Source organism: Boleophthalmus pectinirostris, unplaced genomic scaffold (assembly GCF_026225935.1).
Source record: "Boleophthalmus pectinirostris isolate CB_2022bp ecotype Guang Dong unplaced genomic scaffold, ASM2622593v1 HiC_scaffold_4, whole genome shotgun sequence".
NCBI lineage: Eukaryota > Metazoa > Chordata > Actinopteri > Gobiiformes > Gobiidae > Boleophthalmus > Boleophthalmus pectinirostris.
Genome location: NW_026571353.1, coordinates 8,973,425 through 8,990,556, shown reverse-complemented (window position 1 = coordinate 8,990,556; position 17,132 = coordinate 8,973,425). Strand labels below are relative to the sequence as shown.

The 17,132-nt window shown below is 36.4% G+C and overlaps 1 protein-coding gene across 2 annotated transcripts in view; it reads left to right on the top strand.

The window, feature by feature from the left end:
- Nucleotides 1-7: 7 nt before the first annotated feature.
- The window catches only part of noxa1 (NADPH oxidase activator 1), a 29,130-nt gene continuing 12,005 nt past the window's right edge, over nt 8-17,132 (top strand). The window contains exons 1-15 of one of the 2 annotated variants that reach the window (XM_055161910.1): nt 8-151; nt 1,485-1,614; nt 3,511-3,716; nt 5,916-6,090; nt 6,545-6,627; nt 7,446-7,554; nt 12,060-12,194; nt 13,485-13,592; nt 13,678-13,737; nt 13,811-13,848; nt 14,628-14,766; nt 15,316-15,384; nt 15,624-15,711; nt 15,881-15,913; nt 16,008-16,111. In XM_055161910.1, the coding sequence (XP_055017885.1) occupies nt 3,697-3,716; nt 5,916-6,090; nt 6,545-6,627; nt 7,446-7,554; nt 12,060-12,194; nt 13,485-13,592; nt 13,678-13,737; nt 13,811-13,848; nt 14,628-14,766; nt 15,316-15,384; nt 15,624-15,711; nt 15,881-15,913; nt 16,008-16,111 (1,161 nt within the window). In that variant the 5' untranslated portion in view covers nt 8-151; nt 1,485-1,614; nt 3,511-3,696. The remainder of the gene's footprint in view (nt 152-1,484; nt 1,615-3,510; nt 3,717-5,915; nt 6,091-6,544; nt 6,628-7,445; nt 7,555-12,059; nt 12,195-13,484; nt 13,593-13,677; nt 13,738-13,810; nt 13,849-14,627; nt 14,767-15,315; nt 15,385-15,623; nt 15,712-15,880; nt 15,914-16,007; nt 16,112-17,132) is intronic. The other variant, XM_020918661.2, reaches the window with a different exon arrangement.

Here is a 17,132-nt window from a genome sequence, read left to right as displayed (position 1 = left end):
GTCAGTCCCACGTGTCACATGACCAACGTTATTAATTGGGACGCGTTCATGTGCCACGGGACATCTGAGGATTAGCTTCTTCTGTCCCGTTTATAAACCGTGAAAAGTGCGGAGTTGAACAACTAATCAGGGAAACTACTCCACGGTTTAGGTGAGTTGCCGGACCACATTTTTTATGATTATTATTTACACATAAGATTGCTTTTTACTATTTATTAATGTCACACTTTTGCTGAATAGCGCGCACTTGACTGAATGTAATTAATTTCATATTCAATGAAGCATGAAGAAGAAAAAATAGCCTGCTAGCACAAGTCAGCCCATGGATCTATTATAAATCTGTTACAGCGATGTCTCATAATATTTTCTTTAAATATATATATATGATTTAAACAACATTCAACAGCCTGCTATAGACTAACCAACTTTTAACATTTTCCAGTTGCAACGGGATAACTTGATTTATAAACTGAAAGTAAAAGTATTCGCACTTTACATACAAATATTACTTTTAGGCTTCTGCATTTAAGCCTAAATATTACATATAGGCTACTGCTGTATTTGGCATAACTTTGTCAAACTGATGGTTATAGACTTAGACTTAGACAGACTTTATTGATCCACAAGGGAAATTACTTGGACACAATACCTCACACGTCACATTATATTACAATAAAAAATAAAAATAATAAATAAATAAAAATGATATGGTAATGTAGCTTGTAAATATTTCTGTCATAATACTCACAGTTTTATGTTAATTGGAACATGATTTATTTGTTTAACATGTCTGCTGATCCCTGTAGTGCATGGTGCATTGTTGTTCTCTATTGTCGTGTATCCTGGGTGTGTGGGTGTGTCACTGGTGTTCCACATTGTTGCTCCATATTAATAGCAAACCTCAGACTGAGCCTGTGGGGCCGGTTCACCCTGTAGGCTACAAAACTATTCTTACTCACTCTGAAAATGGAGCACGTACAAGTGTATCTCATCTCTTGGGCTCCTGATTTCTGATTCAGTAGTATTATGAGATATGGGAAAGAAAACAGGAAGTAAAAAGTGTAAGCAATATACACACAAGAAACAGTTTTGTCCATTAATTTTTTTTCAAATGCATACATTTATGTTTTAGGTCTACTAAAAAGGAGTAAGCCATTTTGATCAAATTAAATATCTCAATATATGTTTCAGAATTTTCCAGATAATTATAATCCGGCAATGTTATGGCAAATGGGAGTCAATCAGAAATGTGCTAAAACATGCCTCAATATCATGATTGAGGTTGAAATATTGCATAGATAGTAAAAGTACTTTAAGATATACACAACATTTTAATAGATTTACTACTTACTTATTTACTACTACTGTTTTAAACAATTTAGACCTGGTTTATTTGAAATACTTTTTTATTAACCCATGTCATGCTTGTGTGTCATTTCTTGATTCACTCAGGATTTTGCTTTGATATTCTCTCCCCTCTGCAGGTGGACTTCTTCTGGACCATATCCCAGGTGTATGAGAGTAGCAAAGCCCCCTCGTCTTTATTCATAGTCCCACGGCTGTATCCTGCAATCCACAAGCAAAAAAGCATTTGATAATCTGCTGGCTAAGGAGGTAATACACATTTGGAAACTAGATATATATACTCATCAAATATAGAGAGCCAACACCCCTCATCAAAAACATACGTGGAATTGTATTTTGCTTCATTCTTGGTAGTTTCAGTGATCAAATCTTCACTGAATGCTTTGTTCACATTTTGCTTGGACTGTTGCGTCATAGGTAAAAACCCTCTTGCGCAGTTTTTAAGATGATAAACCCTGACTGGACTTGTTCTTTATTCAAATTGTGTTCACACCTAATGGCTCTAGTAGCATAGCATTCAGGTTGCCTTGGGGGTTCATTTGTTCATTTTCCCAGTTTATTCTCATTGCTAACACCAGAGGGAGCTGCAGCACCTACATACATAAGTGGAAACAGAAGTGTAGTTTATAAAGTATATTTTCCACATTATTTGAAATTATAAAATATGAAATACTATATCCAAAGTGACGGAAATGTTTAAAATGGAGTTAAGGCCACAAGAATGTTATGTAATGAAGAATTTAATTGGAAAAAAAGCTATGTGAAGTTAACCAGAGGCCAGATCAATGTTTAGTTTCTTATCATAAACAAACACATGGTTAATGCTTAATGTTTCCCATAAGTATATTTTCTGTTTCCTTGTTAAACTGGGGTCAAACTGGTCAGGTCACAGATAATGTATTTCTTAGGTAAACTTAGTTATTTAAATGAAAGCTTCCTCCAGAGCTGCACAATGATAAAGCCTCACTTGGATTAACACAGAAGTCACGTACACCAGGAGGACACAGTAAACTCATATTACAGTGGGCCTGCCCGTATGATGTAATTTTTTTTTCCTCATAAAGGCTTGTAGTCATACTTTATTGTAATTCTGTCATAATAACAAAAACTCAAACTCAATTGTGTTTCTAAGAAGGAAGCTTAGTGCTGATTTTGATACCACAGTAATAAACAAACTATAGTATTTTTTTTTATCCTACCTCTGATAAAGATCAAGGCCATTAAAATACTTTTCCAGTTATTTATTTTTCTGTGTAAATACCTGTTCAATTGAGTAGTTTATATATCTATTAGTAATATATTATTTCTATATTTTTTGACAATCCTAGTTTATGTATTAAAGGTGCATTGTGTAACTTTCCTGGTGGAATGAGATGTTATTGCTTTGTTTGGAATGTTTCACAGTACGGTATTAAACCTTTATATCTTCATGGAGATCAAGCCAGATCAAGTTACAGGACAGATCTGTGGAGAAGCGACCCCACTCACAGTCAGAATGCCAGTTTTTCTAATCTGTAATTGGATAAATGTAAGATAGAACTGTTTAATGTCACATTGTGGAACATTACAGGCAGAGCAATGACATATCCATAGAAAAAAGCAGGTGACGAACCCTCCACCAGAAAAGTTACACAATGCACCTTTAACATCAAGTTGAACCCTCCTTGATTTAGAAGTGCAATCAGTTCCCAGTGCTGCTGAATAAGTTTTTTGTTATTTTTAATTAAAATGTATATCCCCAGATTATTACTGTGTTTTCAAAAGACTATGGGAATAAAAACATTTTGTTCAGAACCAAAGAACATTTCTGTGGTCTGAAATATATGAAAGTGATTTAGAAAGAGGTTCTTTATGTCATGTTATGTCAGGTCCACTTTGATTATCTTGTATATCTTGTACATACCCAAATATAAACAATGAACGTGTACACCAAAGTATGTATTATAATGATGTATCTCCACTTTTAATCAACTATATCTTCTGCTATAATTTAAAAGTAGTAATTTTATGTTGCTTTAATTTAAATCTTATGTTATCTTTAATGTTATGTTGCATCTATTGTTGAGATTTCCATCAGGAAGCTGTGCTGATCTGGTCATACTATAATTCCCTGCACCTGTCTCTGTATTTACATGCCAAATAAAGTGAAAGTCGAGCCTTGCTGTCTGCACCTGTCACCTGTCTCACCTGCTCGGGAATGTGGCTGGAGTGCTTCCTGGTTTGAGCTGAAGGGGCGGTGTCTGTCTGTGAGCCACACTTTCCTGTAAATCTGTATTGTTCTGGAGAGAGACGCACACATTTCACGCAGCGCTGGATACTGACGGAGCACAGATGACGGATAATAGAAAAAGGTAAGGATATGATGATTATGGAACGTACTGTAAAGCTGAAAGTAGACTATATTTATATTGTGTGATTTGAAAATAGCCCATAGAGTTACAGCTGATTTGAATACAGATTTTCCTATCTGTTTCATCTACTTAAAGGGGCGGTGCAAGTACCTAAGGATGTTGTTTAGAAGAATCTGTACTATCTAGTCTCACTTAGAATTGTCAAAATTTAGAAAATCAGATATTAATCTATACCAAATTTAATATCGAAACTATATACGCATTTGAGCAGGTTTTGATACTAAAAAAATCACATTCACAGGACAAAAATTAAACTTTCCTGAATAGGACTAGGAGTATAAGACCTTAAATGTTTGAATGAAACAAAATACAACCCCGGGAATGTTTTTGATGAGATAACAGTATTATAACACGTGGAACTGTGGAACTATTGTCTTAAGAAAGAGTGTTCGGTATTGAGTATCAAGTGTATTTCTTCGTTTAAAAGTTTTGTTTTAGTTTTAGTTTTAATTTAGTATCAATGAACAGTACGTTGCTTGCATATTTGGAAATGCACACATGTATTCCTGTATTACAAGTGCAGTGCTAGTGCTTTTTTTTTTTATATTTGGAATTGCTTGTTACGTTACTTTTTTAAAACTTTTTTTTTTTTTTAAGTGTGTACGTTTCTAAAATAAGATGCCGCTTTCACTCTTCAGCTCTGTAATCACCAACTAACAGGTAGTAATTACAGTAATTACTATACTGTATAATAATAGTATAGTAGACTGGTACTACAATAACATGACAGATCTGTGGAGCCAGTAGCTAGTAGTGCAAGAAGTACAAGAAGTAGATATGGGAGTTGAGATTGAGTACTTACTAATCATAAAAGTGATTGTTGTATAGCCTGAAACACTGTGTATTCACTATATAACACAAGAAAACTACACTAGTTTTCTGGACAATATAAGTTAGACGAAACAATAATTTTTGGGTGTTAAAGGGCCCATAATACGCTATTTTCTGGCTTATATTATAATGTTTTTTCCTCATTAAAAACATACCCAGAATTGATGATAAAGCCTCACCTGGATTTACACAGAAGTGACTTAGACCAGGATATAGTAAAGTGATATTACAGTGGGGCTGCCAGCATGATGTTGCGTTATTTTTCCTCATAAAAGCTTGTATTCTTAGTTTATAGTAATCCATTGTAATATAAAAATTCAAACTCAATTCTGTTGCTAAGAAGAAAGTTTAGTGCCGTTTTTGATACCACAGTGAGGTCCTACCTCTACTGGTCAAGACCATTCAAAATCTACTTGCCCAGTTTTGTCCCATTTATTTGTTTTTCTTACATTAGTATAAATACCTGCTCGATTTTTTGACAACCCTAGTTTATATCTTCTTCTCTCTTCACACATGTTTAACTTACTAACCCTGCATAAGATCTGGATAATGTTAAGCCTGGAATTGCCATTCTCTCATGAGCAAAAACTAAAATGTAGTTGTTTGTTCAAAAACTACCATTTCAAGACATCACAAAGTGGAACAGAACATTTTGAGCTTTGGAGCTGTAAACAAATTAATAATGCAGGATTACACAAACAGGTGCAAAAGAAAGAAAATAGAACAAAACAACTCCAGGCATGTTTTTGATGAGATAACAACATTCGAACATGACTAAAAGCTCACAATTTTGCATAATATAGGACCTATAATATCTATCCACTGTACTTTTTCTTTGTATAAGTGGGGATTTTTTGGTTATTTTTCTGAACTATAATAAGATTTGAGCTGAGAAGAGTTGAATAAATAACATCTGACTAATTATAGATACAAACGAATCACTTACTAATCAGTATTATAACTAGTATTGAAACTAGATACTCATTTGAGCAGGTGTCGATACAAAAAAGGCACATTCACTGGACAGAAATGAACCTTTTTTGAATAGTTTTAGAATGATCTTGAGGTGTATCAGAACAAGTATAAGAGCATATGGACCACTATGGAACTAGCTGGACCACTGAAGGATTACACAGATATAAAAAAGTACTACGATTTACTGTTGAAAATCATATTCTTTTGTGAATTTTTATTATTGTGGTATCGGAATAGGTTTTTAGTATCGAGTTTATTCCTTAGTATTGAAATAGAGTTTGGAAACACTAATTTATGTATTTACTTATGTAGTACGTTTTCTCTTCCCTTCAGAATGCTGTACACAGAATTCCTCCAGCTCTGGGCCTCCTCTGTTCAGAAGGTGGACGCTCAGGACTGGCAGGGCTGTGTGTCCACTCTGGAGCAGATCACAGAACCCACCGCCCGCACGCTCTTCAACATGGCCTCTGCCCACCTGGCTCTGGGACGGCCCGACCTGGCACTGACTGTATGTGCACCGCTCTATTCTCTGTTATAGTAATTACAAATTTCACTCTTGGAAAAAGGATTAAAACTTTAGACAAAATGAAGTCCAGTCATTCCAGAAACGTAAACGTTGCATGAGGAAAAGTATAGTTCAATTGCCTTTAGTTTCATGACACTAACTAAGCCCTGATGAAGGCTGTTCATGGTCAAAACATTTTGGCTTTGGCTATTTAAATAAAGGCCTTTTAATGATACATTTTCCTCATGTGACTTTTACTTTTCCAGAATGCCTGGACTAAAATATTATATCATTTAAAAATTTAAAAATCCTCATAAAATCCTTCAAATCAGTAAGGAATAATTCCCCCTAAACTCATAAACTTTAAACACAATTTTTTTCCATAATTTTCCCATAATTTAAAATATGTGTTTAAAATTTCTGGAAATTATAGTAACAAGTTTCTACATTTTTTCAGGCTTTAGACCTGGCGCTGGTGAAAGATGAGCACCTGGCTGTTGGCTTCTTTCAGAGATCAACTGTGATGATGCTGTTGGACAGGTAGGGGGCAGCATTGTGCTTTGAATTGATTGCTTTTAAACCCCTTCAAGGTCGGGAAGATAAAAAAAAAAATCACTCTTGTTATATTTCAGTGCTATGAAAGGTTATGCAAGAGTTCTGTAATATGCAGTCTCACACATTTATATCTCCAATAGAGCATAAAGAATATTTCAGGCTTACATGACAAAAGCAATATACAAAGTGTTAGTAACAGAAAATGAACATTTAATTCAGCTGGAAGAGGACACTGCCTTATGTCTGTCTATAGTGTCCCACAAGTAACCTGAGTAAAATTGAATTGCACGACTGAGCTATTACATAGGCAGTATTACACACATACAAAAAAGTAACCACATAATTTCCAGTTTGTGATTTATTCTAACCAAATTGGTATAGTATAGAATAGTATATAGAACAGGAGTAGAGTTTTCTTTTCTTTTTTTTTAATTTAAAGGTGCACTATATAGCTTTTTCTTTGGGGGTCCGTCCCTGCTTGTTTCTATGGATATGTCATTGCTCTGCCTGGAATGTTCCATCGGTATGACGTTAAGATGCTGGTGGTTTTTAAACTCAAAAATGACCTATAAAATCAGGCACTCTGACTGTAAGCAGGGTCGCCTCTCCATAGATCTGACTTGTAACTCAGTCTAGTTTGGTCTCCATGAAGATAGAAAGGTTTAACACCATATTGTGAAACATTCCAGACAAAACGATAACATCTTCACGGAGAAAAGCTTTTGATGCACCCTCCACCAGAAAAATTACACCAGGCACCTTTAATTGTATTGTTTTGTATTAATTTTTTGCGTGTTTGTCAGGCTGGAGGAGGCTCTGTCGGACTGTATCTGGGCTCAGAAACAGATGAGAAACAACCCTGTGATCGACTACAAACAGCTGGGACTCAGGTTCAAGCTCTACAGCTGGCAGGTCAGCACCCTTTAACATCCCATAATGATCACGCTGGCAGACACTCACAAAATGGTCTCACCCGTGGAAGTGTAATCAAATCTTATTATAGATCCATGCTCTCACCATACAGCACAACAGTCATGAGGTCTAATCACGTGTTGTGTTTTTGCAGAGGTGCATTTACTCAAGTGGGCTACATTTACTTGAGTGACTGAGTAGTTTTCAGACAGTGTACTTTTACTTAGATTAATAATTCAGTAATCTAATGCAGGTATTACACCAGTCCCCTGAAGGGCTTTAAACTAAAAAAGCACTGGGATTATTGGATGAAAAAGCAATAAATACAGTGAATGTGTCAAGAGAATCAAATATCAAACTCATCACAAACATACAAACTCACACATACTCGGATTTCACTCTTTCTTGTCCCCCTGTTCTCCCATTCTCTCACTCTTCAAATTTACATTGCAAAATTACTCTCACGTGGTCACTTCTCAAAACTTCACAAAAAATACACTACCAGTCAGAAGTTTTAGAATATCTGAATTTTTCCAGTTATTTATTGTAATTCAAGTCATGCAAGTCCAATGAAGGGCTTGAAATGGTACAAAGGTAAGAACTGAACAGACAGAGGTTAAAAATAAGATAAAAGATACAAAACACACAAGTCCAAGCTCTGCCAAAACTACCTCAGGAAAAAAGAACAAGATGGTGAACTTGAAAACATGGAGTGTCCAGCACAGTGTCCAGACTTAAACCCCATCGAACTGGTTTGGGATGAACTGGACAGAAGAGTGAAAATCAAGCAACCTACAAGTGCCACACATTTATGAGAACTTCTGTAACAGACTTGGGAAGAACTTTCTGAAGAATGTTTGATTTCTATTGTAAAAAGAACGAGCCACGAGTGTGTACAGTTGTTACATCTGCCAAAGGTGGCTACAATGATATATGTTTTGGTCAACAGGAAACAGTAAAAAAATGGAAAAAGTGTGGTGTTCTAAAACTTTTGAACGGTAGTGTATGTCCAGTGAGGTTCATGTGGTCTTTCGATAATTTATGTTATTAGGTTCTTTTTTCAAACCAAGGGTTTGTTTTTGTTTGTTCTTGTTCTTGTTTTTGGTCCAAAAAAGAACCTTGACATAGACAAAGGATATGATTTAGTCAGATATTTGTTATGGTATTTAATTTGAAATGGACAGATTTCATTTTGTGATTTATCCAATTTCATTCATTTGAAATTATAAATTAGATGTTATACCTTTACAGATACTTTTACTTAAGTAGTAGTTTCCTGAAATACGTTTTACTCTTACTTGACTTATTTATTAGACTGTACTTAAAGGTGCATTGTGCAACTTTTCTGGTGAAGGCTCCATCACCTGCTTGTCTTCATGAAGATGTTATTGCTTAGTCTAGAATGTACCACTGTAGAGATTAAACTTATCTAAATCTATCTCAAGTCTCCAGGCTACATTACAGGTCAGATCTGTGGAGAGGCAACCTTATTCACAGATAGAATTATTGTATTTTGGATTGATAAAAACACCCGTAATGAATAAATGCTAGATAGATGTGTTTAAAATCACACCATGCAACATTCAAGGCAAAGCAGTAACATCTCCATGGAGACATGCAGCTGACGGACCCTCCGCCAAAAAAGTTGCACAGTGCACCTTTAAGTAATATTACTGTAAAAAAGTGGCTCTTAATTGACAATAATTCTGACTTCTCTATCCATCTCTGCCACTTTGTATGGAGTCTGTATCTGGGAGTTTTATAATCCTCATGTTACCTACTGACAAATGTCCAAGCTCAAGATCTTATATTGCTTTAAACTCAATAGTCCTTCAGTGAGTAAAGTATATTTGTCAAAAAATTTTTGACAAACTTTGTGGAAACTGTCTGACCTCGCAGCATTAGAATTTGGTCGCTCGATGACAGGCAGGTACTTTTTTTATTTAACCAATTGCTGCTATTTTGTCGTGATGTATGTAATGTGCCAAATCCTGTAGGAAGAAGGACGATAACGTCTTTCCCCTTGATAAAATTCACCAAACATTTTCTTTGTTCTGGCTTCAAAACCTCGATCTCAGGAATCGTTACCAACACAGAATGTCTGTCTTCATCTACATCCACCTCGACCACTTTGTTTACTGTTGTGCTGTACCACAAAAGGGACCCAGACAAGCGCTTGAGTTTGACGTCATGGCTTCACAGCTCTTCACTGATGGGTTGGTGCACGGTCTACAACTTCTAGGTTCTTGCAAACCATCTAGTGTATTTTGATTCCTGACCTAGTTGCTGGAGAGAAATGAGATTAAGTGAAGCCACTAGGTGCCGCCAGCTTGGCTACAGAGAACCTCCCAAAAAGATGATTGGAAATATATACAAATCAAAATATTGTTGCATTGTATAATTGCTGATTTTGTGTGAATATTGTAGTTTTTTTATTTATTTATTTTATTTGACTTTATTTTAATGCTTTTCAGCTATCTAAAAGTTAGAGTTACTGAAGACAGAGCTTTCGATCACCAATAAAAGTATCAATGCCGGTTTTCCACTGTATTTGCAAGCAATAAAAACACATATGGAACAAGATAAGTTTCATTCTATACTGGTGAACATTCCAAACAAAACATTTCCATGGAGATGTCAAAGCAGATGTCAGAATGTTCCAACGTGCACCTTTAAGTTTTCCTTTTCATAAGAAACTCTAATGCAGGCCAGAGCTCCGAGCTGTCAGTCAGAGCGCATACAGCAGGTGAGGATTCAGACACACCTGTAGTGAACAAAGGACCATTGAAAACACAGGTTATACAATGTCGCATTCTTCTCAAAGCTCCAGAGCTTCTCAAAGATACAAGTCAAGAATGACAGGGCAAAAACCTTTGTCAAGAATATCATGACATTTCCTGAAAACAAAGAAAAATGCTGTCACTTGGAATAATGGAAATATACCAAGCTTCTTGGATGATCATTACAAGTATACAATAGGAAGAATGTTACTTGTGTAAGAGATAATTCTACTTGTATCAATTTCTTAATTTGGTATAGTCATCATCTTAAGGTAAAGTTAGCGGCTCAATTCCAGCTCCGACCAGTGCTGTGTGTTGTTGTGTCCTTGGACAAGGCACTTCATCTTCCTTGGGTGTTTTGTTTCAGTGAGTGGCAGTGGTGGTTGGAGAGGCAGATTGGCAGCCACATCTTTGTTATTCTTGAGTAAGTTAGGCCCCATACACACTAGTACATATTTGAGTCGTTTTCGTTACGGATTCAGTGTTCGTCCACACTAATCCGATTGAAAACAGCTCCAGAGACGGAACGAACTGGTGCCGCCAGCTCCCACGAATTCATCTGAGTGTGGGTCTGATCCGGCACTTTGTGGATGCCTGAAAACGCTGATACGGTGATGTAGATCGATGCGCTGCGAAGTAGCTAATTCACCATCAAAACTCTAAGAGGCTAACATATATTCATATATACGGTCTGTGCTTATGATCTGCAGACATATAATCTCTGAAAAGTTTAACATGAACCATCTCCAACGCGATAGAAGCATCAGCAGAACACCCCTCTGCAACAGAAAGAACACATATAATCCACTAAGTCGTGTCCTTTATTCTGACAGAAGCTGAACCTCATCACCACACAATACCGAGCTGTTTTGAGCACTCAGTTTATGCAAATTAGCCATGCGGTTTTAAGTTTTGTTTCTGTAAAACGTAAACACATATGCTCAAAGCTGTGTGGATAAGGAAGGATTGCAGTTACACAAAAGACATGTGTGGACGCTGCTCATTTCCGATACGGTGATACGCGGATTTGTTTCAGTGTAAATGTGAGTGTCTTGCTCATAGGCACAGTCATAGTATTCTGTATGTGTTTGATTTTTAATTTTTTTTTGTCTTGTTTCCCTTTTTCTCCTTTAAAAACAAAACTATAAATGTCTTCCAGTATTGATTTCATTTGATTGATTTTAAGTCAGCCTTTTAATCAGACCAATTTACTCGTCTAAAGCTGCTTTAACCTACATTTTTTACTGACAGAGAATTGGCTGTAGACCTCTCAGTTAAAAAGACCCGAGCTAATTGACTATTAAACTTTAATTAATCAAAAACTAATACATTTCCCCAGGCCCGTCGACAGACATGTGGGGGCCTGGGGCAAGAAGCCTCACATGGGCCCCCCCCTCTCATATAAATTAACAGGAAAAGGGTCCAATTCTGGGCCCATAAAACCCTGGGGCATGGAATAACAGACCTCTTTGTCGCCTTCTTTACTGCAACAGACTTTCCAGCCCTTCCACATACTTGAAAACCCAGAACTAAACCTGGACTAGACCAGAGCTAAACCAGGACTAGAACAGGACCAAACCAAGTCAAGATCACGCCAGGACACGTGCAAACATTGCCATATTTATTGTATTCAAATGACACTAAAATGTGTGCAAGCTGTACATTTATTAGTAAGGATCTCACTATGTTTTAATCTTACACTGATGTGCTCTTTTTTCCTTATAGGTTCTGTATAACGCAGCAGCAGTCTACACTCGTATGGGACACTGGGACCAGGCACAGGAGGTGCTGGAGACAGTGTCCAAAGAGAGGACAGGGGGAAAGGGACCCAATATTGAGACGGCTATGGACTATGTCAAGGTACCTCTTCAAAATACATAGTTTGTTTTTAATTGTGTGTCTTAATTGTTGTTTGTAGGGTGTCCTTGAGCGCCCAGAAAGGCGCCTTTAAATGCACTTTTATTATAATTATAATTTTCCCTATACGGTGTTCATTGTGGGAAGGCATAAGATCATCAGTTTAAACATTAAACATTTCAAGTCTGGAGAAATGATTTAGTTCTGGACAGTTTAGTACTATTTTATAGAACTTTAATTATTTAATTAATTAATTAATCATTGCATTTATATAGCGCCTTTCAAGATACCCAAAGCACTTTACAGTTTATTATTCATTCACTACACACTCAGTGGTGGTATGCTACTACTGTAGCCACAGCCGTCCAGACTGATGGACTGAGGCTGCCAATGTGCACACACCACTTTCATACTAGGCAATGTGGGTGAAGCATCTTGCCTAAGGACACAATGACGAACTGGATTAGACCAGAACTAAACCAGGACTAGAACAAGGCCAAGTTTATGCTAAAACATATATAAACATAGAGTACAACCTAACTGCAGCTTTCCAAATAGGAAGTAAGCATGGGGGCACCTCCGTCTCCATCGACATTTGACTTTACATTGAAAAATTGTCACCCTTCTCTGTAACCACTGCAGTGAGCCTCGTCATTTTGGTCTTAAAACGTTATTAACCTACTATACATGATCCTGGTGTTTTTATTTCACTATTTTGTCCATAAAAAAATTCCTATTCCTAATATAGCTTCAAATTTACTCCTGTAACTGCCGGCATCAGTGAGCTTCATTTGACTGAAGCCGAACACTATGGTTGATGTCACACTCCCTTAGTCCACTTTCCTATGCACTAAAATGTATTAAAACAGGACAAAAGTGAAGTCCTTGAAAAGCCGTATATGTATAGATCTATCTGCTACTCACAATGAAATTTTGTCCTCACAGTGAAGTTTTTACATCATTTTTTTTTACATGTAATTATTTGACAGATGTTATTGTTTTGCCTTTAGTGAACCTTCCCCAGTAATTAACCCAGTGTGACTAATAGAAGCACACGCTGTAATTACTGCTTGAAAAAACTTGACCTTTACAAAAAATAAAAAGGTTGAATAAAACATTTACTTTGAAAAGGCTACTTGTCAAATTGTTAGAAAAACTGGGGTATTATGGAATAAATTTGAGACATCATCAATACATATATAGGTTAATTTATTTATTTATTTTATTTTTTTCCATTAAGTTCACTGTTTTCAAACTTGTTTTTATCTTGTTTTTTGTATTTGTATGTTACAGAGCAGAGAAGTTCTAGCTCCACTTTTGATTCCTGAAGGAGTAGTTTTTAGACCCAATAAACGTGAAGTGGACCAGCTTAAAGAAAGGGACTTCCTGGGAAAAGCTAAGGTGCAACTGACAATAAAAATAAATAAATAAAAGATATAAATATTGTTTTGCACTGATAAAATTACACTCAATGCTTTGTATGCAGGTGATTTCCTCCATTATTCCCAATGATGACTTTGGAGGATTTGAACCATTGAGACTGCAGGTACAAACAGACCATCATTATTTATTTCATAATATTTTTGGCTTATATTATTTTACTTTCTACTTTTGTTTAGAAACCTGGATTTTATGAACCCAAATCTGAAGGAGCCCAGTGAGTATCTTCTTAAACTTGGTTGGAATTGCTTAAAGTTTTTGTCCATATTTTAATACTGATTTATGGAAATTGTGAAGCTTCTTTGTGTTTTTAAAGTCCAAATCTTTACCAGCCTTTTTTGTGAGTTCTCTAATAACCTTCATTTTACAGTTAAACAATTATTTACTAATATTTTAATATTTATTTAAAGGTGCACCATGTAACTTTTCTAGTGGAGGATCTGTCACCTGCTTGTCTCGATGTTGATGTTACTTAATAATGCCTTACAGTTGTAATGTGCACTTCAAAGCGCCACACTGCCATTATTATTCATTCACACCATACTGGACTGAAGTGTCTTGCCTGAGGACACAACGATAGAACATGGTCTGTTCAAGAATCAATCCTCCAAGCTTCAGGTTGGGGGACCACTGTGCATTAAATTAAACTTGTCTATCCCCATGGAGACAAGCAAGTGACTCCACTAAACCAAGTAAAATATGTGAAGAGGTGACCTTGCTCACAGTAATGTATGTTTTTCAGGGTGTTTCTTTAGGAATATAAATCACCTGAATAAATTCAAGGGTGATACGTATAATGCCATACTGTGGATCATCTCCATGGAAACAAGCAGGTGGCTGCACTCCACTATAAAAGTTATACTATAATGCACCTTTAACTTCCCTTGTGCAAATCGAGAGGAAACTACACATTTCACTGGCATTATTCATACATGTATTTACTGTGTTACAGTCATGTGATCATGTCATGTGATTGCTCTTACGTTACTTTTCCAGAGACTCTCGTTACATGCGAGTGAAAGCCCCGTACATGTCCCGTGGCCCAGGACAGCTCACAGTTCCAGGGGGCGCCATGGTGTTCCTGTTTGGCGAGGAGGACAGAGATGGAATGACCTCAGTTATTTGTGATGGACAGGTGAGATATTATCACTAACAAGCTCTGAAAATGCCTCTCAAATCTCAACTATTGCAGGACAACATTTTCAGTCTATATTTAATTAATAGTGTATACAGCTTTTCTGGTGAGGGTCTGTCACCTACTTGTCTCCATGGAGATGTTCTTGCCTTTTCTGCTGCTTAAAAATGACTAAAACACAAAGAAAATGTGACTATACTGACTCATGTTTGTCATGAATGGACCGAGTGCATAACTGTTTTTCTTAATTACGCACTCGTTTCACAATTTTATTATTACCAACCACCACAAACTAAAGGTGTCCCAGTTTTTGATTCTGAAAATCTGGTCACCCTAAACATAGCACAAAAAATATAAATGGTAATAATAAATTCTAAATAAGTAGCAAAAATAGCAAGAGACTGGTGACAAATAAGGCATAGTTTTATATATAAACGATTTTAACAATTTTATTAAAAGTGACGGTTAGTTTTGAGACGCAGTGAGCCAGACAGCGTGTTCCTGTGCACATAGCCAATTCAACTGTAACTTTCATTGGTTTTGTTTCAGAGAGGACTTCTGCCTGTGTCCCTGCTGGAGCCTGTCGATGTGAGGTCAACCAAAGGCAAAAGGGACAATGTAAAGTATTCTTTTAGTTCAAATGTGCTGGCGATGGGCTGGGAGGGCACAGTATGGGGTATAGTTTTCCAATTTTCTTGTACTTTTCTCCTCCATTTGTTCAAATACTGCCCCGTTGTGAGAGCTCAAATCATGCAGGGAAGATATATTGGATATTTTTATTTTAAGGTTTATTCTCATCTCTGTTCTTTGTGTCTTGGTGTTTTTTGTTTATTGGTGCGTGTGTTGTTTATTTACAGAGGATTCCTAACGGCATCCCTCTCCCTCCCGAATTAAAGCCCCCCAACCGTCCAGAGGTCACACCCAGCCCTGTACCGCCCCCGAGAGGTAAATGAAAAAAGTAAACATATTACTGTAACAAAATTCTTCGTACTAGTTGCTATGAAAAAACAGCACTATGAAGCATTATCGTTTCACAGTGAAAAGCATAGCTGGAGTTGCGGTTCATTTTATTCACACTGATTTGAGTAGTTCAGCACTCTCTTTGTTTTTCTAGAAAGTGTCAAGTCTTATAAAACACAAAATACTGGTTAGTGGTACAGTGTTTGGCATGTAAAACATAAAATAAGAAGTTTTTCACACAATACATTTTTAAATTATATTATTTGTACAACTTTTTGCAGCCCACCGTCCAGATTCCTTTCGTTCTCCATCTGTCATCTCTGTCACAAAAGCTCCTCTACCAGACCCTGCGCCTATTCCGAAGACAGAAAACTCAGACAACCAGGTAATACAACTATATACATAATGATTCTCCATCAAAACGAATAAATGTATTTGATCAACATAGTTTGAAGTTCAGATAAGTGTGAGCTGTGAAATGCGTTATAGTTTAGGTTTTGAAAGTGACTGTGGTCAACCAGGTCAAGGCAGAGGCGGTGCAAACATTAAGCAAAAGTATTCGGCAGGAGGGGCCCCCAACCAGTTTGCCGTCTGTGTCACTAATGACCTAGCCTCAGAAGAATTTGGTTTTCTCTCAATGACATTAAATGAGAGTAGTTTACTTATAAACAATAATCATAAGAAAAATAATAATAATCATGTGTATTGGATGTAAACAAAAATATAATTGTATTAGCAAAAAAATAAAACTACTTTCAGTTTTGGTTATCTAGTAGGCTTCCTAACTAATAAGACAAGTTTCCAATCCACCCTAATTCAAGTAAATAGAGATGTGCATGTCTCAAGAACAATGGGGGAAAACAGACAATAAATATATTTTAAAAACCCCAAACAAAACAAAACAAAACGCTGAGGGCCCCCAAATTGCTAACTCCGCCACTGGGTCAAGGTTCCAGGAAATGCAAGTAAATATATCCAGAGCAATTTCAAGGCATTCAAGGTGCCACTATGAATCCCATACATCTGTACTAGACTCGTTCAGAAAATGTACCTTTTGCCTTTGAGAAGGTTCAGAAGAATGTAGCTTAGTAATACTGTAAGATCTTGATTTTAAATTGCTTAAGCTTGACTGATCTGTGTCCCCAGATATAAGGTAGATATTTTTAGCTCTTAATAACAATTGTAATGCTGATTTATTCTTAATTACAAAAACAATGGACATGACAGCTAAGTTGTTTTTGTTGTAATTTGGTGTTTTGGTTCTCAAGATGATTAAATAGAAAGAAACAGAAAGCAGGATGAGCCTTACATGTGTCACTCAATTGCGTTGTTAATTTCAATGGCAAAGCAAGTTTGCACAAAGCACAAAATAATTCAAAGTGCTTTACAGAATAGGAAATACATTA